Source organism: Schistocerca piceifrons, chromosome 2 (genome assembly GCF_021461385.2).
Source record: "Schistocerca piceifrons isolate TAMUIC-IGC-003096 chromosome 2, iqSchPice1.1, whole genome shotgun sequence".
Lineage (NCBI taxonomy): Eukaryota > Metazoa > Arthropoda > Insecta > Orthoptera > Acrididae > Schistocerca > Schistocerca piceifrons.
In genome coordinates, this window is record NC_060139.1 from 294,297,457 (window position 1) to 294,303,847 (window position 6,391).

The window sequence follows — 6,391 nt, forward strand, 5'->3', positions numbered from 1 at the left end:
GGACCATCATGAATCGCGGTGACTTCTTTCAATTATCATCTTCTACATCTACATCTACATGGATACTCTGCAAATCACATTTAAGTGCCTGGTAGAGGGTTCACCGAACCACCTTCACAATTCTCTATTATTCCAATCTAGTGTAGCGCGCGTGAAGAATGAACACATATATTTTTCTGTAAGTGCTCTAATTTCCCTTATTTTATCTTAGTGATCGTTCCTCCCTATGTAAGTCGGTGTCAATAAAATATTTTCGCATTCGGAGGAGAAAGTTGGTGATTGGAATTTCGTGAGAAGATTCCGCCGCAACGAAAAACGCCTTTCTTTTAATGATGTCCATCCCAAATCCCGTATCATTTCTGTGACACTCTCTCCCATATTTCGCGCTAATACAAAACGTGCTGCCTTTCTGTGAACTTTTTCGATGTACTCAGTCAGTCCTATCTCCCACACCGCGCAACAGAATTCTAAAAGAGAACGGACAGGCGTAGTGTAGGCAGTCTTTTAATAAAAGTGTCATTTCTGTTCGTCTCGTTGCGTATTTCTTTCAGCCACCTCTCATGCTGCAGTGTGGCAGTTATTTCTATCTATGGTCCAACTTTCATCGAGCTATGTCACTTGCCAGTAATACATCATGCGAAAGTTACTTTCCCCTTAAGCTTTACACACCAGTGTATGTTGAACACGAAACATAAATTCTACGGTTTGGAAGTCTTCTCCGAAAATATTTGGTAGTAGTGAAGCTTCACACGGAAGTAAAACACACACTATTTCAAAAAGGCACCAAATTCACAGTTTTGGAGACAGGGCAATGAAATTTTCTACCAGTCTTTACACGAAAGTAACACATTTGCATATAAAATCCTTTGATTACATATGTTCAACTATTATTTTAATGGAATTTGAAGTTTTATTTTCAAAAAATATTGTATATTCCTTTTTCTCAGAAAGTATTCAAGAGATTTCTACAAAAATTTCTATGTTTCATCTCTTTATATGTAAGCGTCTCTCATGAGGTTTTTGGAATAGGTGAAATAGGAGAATTTTCATAATTTTTAAATTATAATTCCACAAATTTAAATTCATGCAAAATCCCAAGCATTTTGCCCCATATCACGGCTTGCAATCAGAATTTCAAAATTTGCGCTTGAGACAAGGTTTATTAGGTTTACACAAATATGTGTACAAAATTGCATAATTCTATTATTCATAGAATCTGAGGAAAAGGTACATAAACTTTAAAAAACAGACTTTTCAGGAAACGCAATTTAAAGTTCAACCTAACTTTTTTCCTTATGTCACTTCTTCAGAAGGCATCACATTTGTAATCTGGGTCGTTTTTCCCTTCAAGGCTTCTCTTTTGGTTTCTCGTTGTCTGTCTTCTTTCCTTTACCAGGTCTTCAACTGACTTTTCAGCTGCAGAGACACGCTGTAAATGTATTTTTCTCAGGATGTCTTGAGTAAAATTTCCTAACTTGAAGCCCAATATTTCTATTACCTTCATCCTCCCCACGTTCCCATCATTAAATACAATAACTGCATCATAAGCTGCAATTGTGACAACTGTAGCAGATTCAAATGTGTTTTTAGGGCATCGTTTCCATATGTGTGAATGTAGAGGCTCATTTGGATTTTGGATTTTGCCATGAACACACTTTTTGAGAAGTGCAGCATCGGCCAGAAACCTGTAAGTGGGCTTGACAAGATCCAGGATACAATTTGGAAGTCTCTCCTTGTCAATGTAGGGGTTGTTATCCCTCTTAGTTTGGCGTGGCAGGGAGGCCGCGTCACACCTTTAATTAATTTTCAGGCACTTCGAATGCGATTTCAACATTGAAACTTTGGGAACTTATTGTCCATGAGCTGCACTAACAAATAAAAAATAAATCGAAAATTGACATTTTTGGTCAATTTCATAAACATCCCCCCTTAAAGAGTAAGGACAAGAAGGGAATACATCCAAGCTTTTGAAATGTGGTGCTACAGAAGATTAGATCCGAAGGCTTAAGTAGGTATAGGTGGCACCAGCTAAGTAGACGTGAGGAGTCCTGCCCAGAATACGCGAGCACTGAGAGCTGCATAAAACCAGTCTTTGGACTGAAGACCACCACTACAACAACAGTGTAATACAACAGTAAAGGGTCTTCCACACTATTAATGAGCAGCGCGCCCCATTTGTTTACATTTTCATCTGCCAGTCATTGCACGAATCGTCGACCTTTTGCATTTCGTTGCAATTTTGCGCCTGCTCATCCTTCCTGTAGCCAAGAACATCGTCCCCAGACGGCCTAACGGAGTTTTCGACGTTGTCCACCGTATTATTTATACTTACAGTGAACATTAATAGCCCCGTAACTCTGCCTTGGGAATCTCCGGAGGTTAATTATGCATCTCCCAGTTTCATTCAGTTGAAGAACATCGGAAGAACAGATTATTGATGAACGGGGTCATCTTTCAGGGGCTTTCATTTCGTATTCGAAACAGCGACCTTTTTGAAAAACGTGAAGAGAATAAAATAGAGGTTAGACGGTGTTTATCGACGAATACCCTCTCGAGTTTCATGCAAAAGAGCAGCTGCTGCGTTTGCAGTACCCCGAGACACACGCCGCGAGCGCTCCACTGTTTCCTTTGACACTGGAAAATATCGCGTTACAGCCCGGTACAGTCGTGCCCTTCAACGAAAGGCCCATGGAAGTTGCATGACCATACTTTCGAATAAATATACTCTCTCTCTCTGTCTGTCTGTGTATCTGTTGCGCGCTAACGGACACTGGTAAGCGTAAGCGACGACGTAAACGCAATGACGCACGCACGCGACGCGCACGCGCACCACACACACACACACACACACACACACACACACAAACACACACACACACACACACACACTGTACTTCCAGAGTGCCCAGAATGACATAAGTTATGTAACTGCTATTATTTATTTTGGATCGGTTAACAAAAAGAGGCGTCTGCTCGGCAGGCTAATGTATAAAATAGTGAGGTTCAAATTAGCCAGAAGCAGATTGTAATTTTCAAGCCTCGAAATAAAATTTTTAACTTGGGGATAAAAATAAACAATACATGGCTGGCACACAGGTGTGCAGTTTGGCGACACTGCTACTACCGTGCAAGTCGGTTGACCCTCATCATCCGTGAGCATGCTACCATACATGAGGGTACTAGTTTGTCCACTCCAGGAGTCCAGTATCAGACAACCTTGTTGTCAAAAACATAGCGTTTTAAAATGCTCTCAAGATATGTTTCGTAAACTGAATTTGTCATTTTCCCATGATGTGGAGCAAGTGAAGCACACATTGTTTAACGAGTCGGTTATACGATTGACCTCTTCTCTACGTAGAAGAATAAATTAATCATTAGTTTTTTACAATCACAGGAAAACTTTAGGCAACAATTTTGCACACGTTGTGAGGGAATATTGCGCTCTGAAAATGTTTTATTTTATATATACTACGACTTGCTACAATGGTTCGTTTTTCTCCCTTATGCCATAACGTACATAGAATTCTCGTCTTTGCAACAGTCTTACTCGGAATTGTTTTCGTACAACGAGGCTTAAAATTTTCATTCTTTACTAATCCAAGGCGTTTGAGAATTTTATTTGACCACTTTGTTGTTATTCCTTATTGATCTGCTTGTCTTATTAAACCTCCTATTCCTAACAGTTTCCGATACAGAAAAAAATTAAAACGAAAAAAAAAAACCTGCTGAATACATCTGGCTCCCCCGACCAGGTGCTTGGGTCGTTACGCCAGAGCTGATTTCGGTGAACAGCGTTTACCTCATGGAACATAAGCGACAGAAGTAATAGTTTCTTTTCTCGATTTCTAGGAAAATGTGTGTTTGTGAACCCCATATACGACGACGAAAAATGCTCACTACCGATTCCGTCAATACTGGGTCGCTAACGCATCGTGAACTTTAGGGGTGGTTTTCTCAAAAACAGATGGGCGTTGAGCCAAAATATCTTAAAGTCTTTCACTTCATGTTGTGAGCAGGCGACCTACCAAATATGAGCCGAACCGGTTGGCCGTGACAGGCCTTTCCCTTGTAAGCGCCCTACCGTTCTCCAAACACGTGCTACTGAAACAAAATTACCACACGTGATACGCAATGTTAGTTCTGACAGATCCGAGCGCCGACACACTTTGCAGTGCGTTGAATTTCAGCACATCTCTTCCGTAAACAATCGGGATGAGTTCGGCTCCTTTCGAACTAGCATTTTGCTTCACAAAACCTATATTCCAGTACAACTGAAAACAGTAGTGATACAAAAAATACACGAAAATATTTACCGTTTGATCCTCGTTGTTGGCCATTGCCTGGCGTCTGAACAGCAAGCATCAGCCGCAACAACAGCTCTCCTCATAGCCCTCTGCCGCAGGACCGGCTGTCCGAGAACGCGCAGCCTATGTTCACCTATTTTGGGCCACGGCTAGTCGCTGGTTCTTAACTGCAGTCCTGCCCACGTCTTTATTGCGCATATCGAAAGCTTACTTTCCTTCAAAACAAATAAACAAAAAACTCACAAATTGTCTTCGCGACATCTACATCTACATGACTACTCTGCAATTCACATTTAAATGCTTGGCAGAGGGTTCATCGAACCACAATCATACTATCTCTCTACCGTTCCACTCCCGAACAGCGCGCGGGAAAACGAACACCTAAACCTTTCTGTTCGAGCTTTGATTTCTCTTATTTTATTTTGATGATCATTTCTACCTATGTAGGTTGGACTCAACAAAATATTTTCGCATTCGGAAGAGAAAGTTGGTGACTGAAATTTCGTAAATAGATCTCGCCGCGACGAAAAACGTCTTTGCTTTAATGACTTCCATCCCAACTCGCGTATCATATCTGCCACACTCTCTCCCCTATTACGTGATAATACAAAACGAGCTGCCCTTTTTTGCACCCTTTCGATGTCCTCCGTCAATCCCACCTGGTAAGGATCCCACACCGCGCAGCAATATTCTAACAGAGGACGAACGAGTGTAGTGTAAGCTGTCTCTTTAGTGGACTTGTTGCATCTTCTAAGTGTCCTGCCAATGAAACGCAACCTTTGGCTCGCCTTCCCCACAATATTGTCTATGTGGTCTTTCCAACTGAAGTTGTTCGTAATTTTAACACCCATGTACTTAGTTGAATTGACAGCCTTGAGAATTGTACTATTTATCGAGTAACCGAATTCCAACGGATTTCTTTTGGAACTCATGTGGATCACCTCACACTTTTCGTTATTTAGCGTCAACTGCCACCTGCCACACCATACAGCAATCTTTTCTAAATCGCTTTGCAACTGATACTGGTCTTCGGATGACCTTACTAGACGGTAAATTACAGCATCATCAGCGAACAACCTAAGAGAACTGCTCAGGTTGTCACCCAGGTCATTTATATAGATCAGGAACAGCAGAGGTCCCAGGACGCTTCCCTGGGGAACACCTGATATCACTTCAGTTTTACTTGATGATTTGTTGTCTATTACTACGAACTGCGATAGGAACCTTGAAACGATGACCGCTCACAACTTGTAAGTATCTCGAGGACAACCCAGCGGAACTGCGCGGTGTGGCTTTTGGACACAACCCTCACTGCAAAATCAAATGGCTCTGAGCACTATGGGACTCAACATCAGAGGTCATCAGAACTACTTAAACCTAACTAACCTAAGGACATCACACACATCCATGCCCGAGGCAGGATTGGAACCTGTGACCGTAGCGGTCGCGCGGTTGCAGACTTAAGCGCCTAGAACCGCTCAGCCACACCGGCCGGCACTGCAAAATCAATATGGCCTCTAGACAACCATTAGGAGTGACAGTAGAAAACCTCCAGCACCGTACTGCGAAAATGGTGCTCAAAATAACACGTAGCGCGGTAGCCTCTCTCCGTCGGCTCAGCGTAGAAGCGTGGCGGGCGACTTACCTCGAGGTAGACATCGCTGTCGGGGGCGAAGGTGTTGTTGACGAGGTGCAGGCTGACGTTGAGGTGCGGCAGCGCGTGGAAGAAGCGCGCCAGCGGCGGCGGCACGTATGCGTACTGCTCCTCCTTGCGCTCCATGCCGGCTCCTCACCCTCCTCCGCACCCTCCTCCTCCTCCTCCTCCTCCTCCTCAACCTCCTCCTCACAGCCTGCAACAACACCAAAACACCACCTGTCTTATAGGCACACTACATCATAAGTACAGGGTGACAATTACTGAACTACATGCACTGGACTCGCATTCGGGAGGACGACGGTTCAATCGTCAGTCCTGATTCAGGTTTTCCGTGATTTCCCTAAATCGCTCCAGGCAAATGCCGGGATGGTTCCTTTCAAAGGGCACAGCCGACTTCCTTCCCCGTCCTTCCCTAATCCGATGAGACCGA

At 43.2% G+C, this 6,391-nt stretch overlaps 1 protein-coding gene across 2 annotated transcripts in view; it reads right to left on the reverse strand.

Annotated features, from left to right (window-relative positions):
* Positions 1–6,123, reverse strand: part of LOC124777089 (protein tweety) — a 183,357-nt gene extending 177,234 nt beyond the window's left edge. Inside the window, exon 1 of one of the 2 annotated variants that reach the window (XM_047252368.1) lies at positions 5,950–6,123. In XM_047252368.1, coding sequence (XP_047108324.1) covers positions 5,950–6,084 — 135 coding nt within the window. In that variant the 5' untranslated portion in view covers positions 6,085–6,123. The remainder of the gene's footprint in view (positions 1–5,949) is intronic. The other variant, XM_047252367.1, reaches the window with a different exon arrangement.
* Between the last annotated feature and the right edge of the window lie 268 nt (positions 6,124–6,391).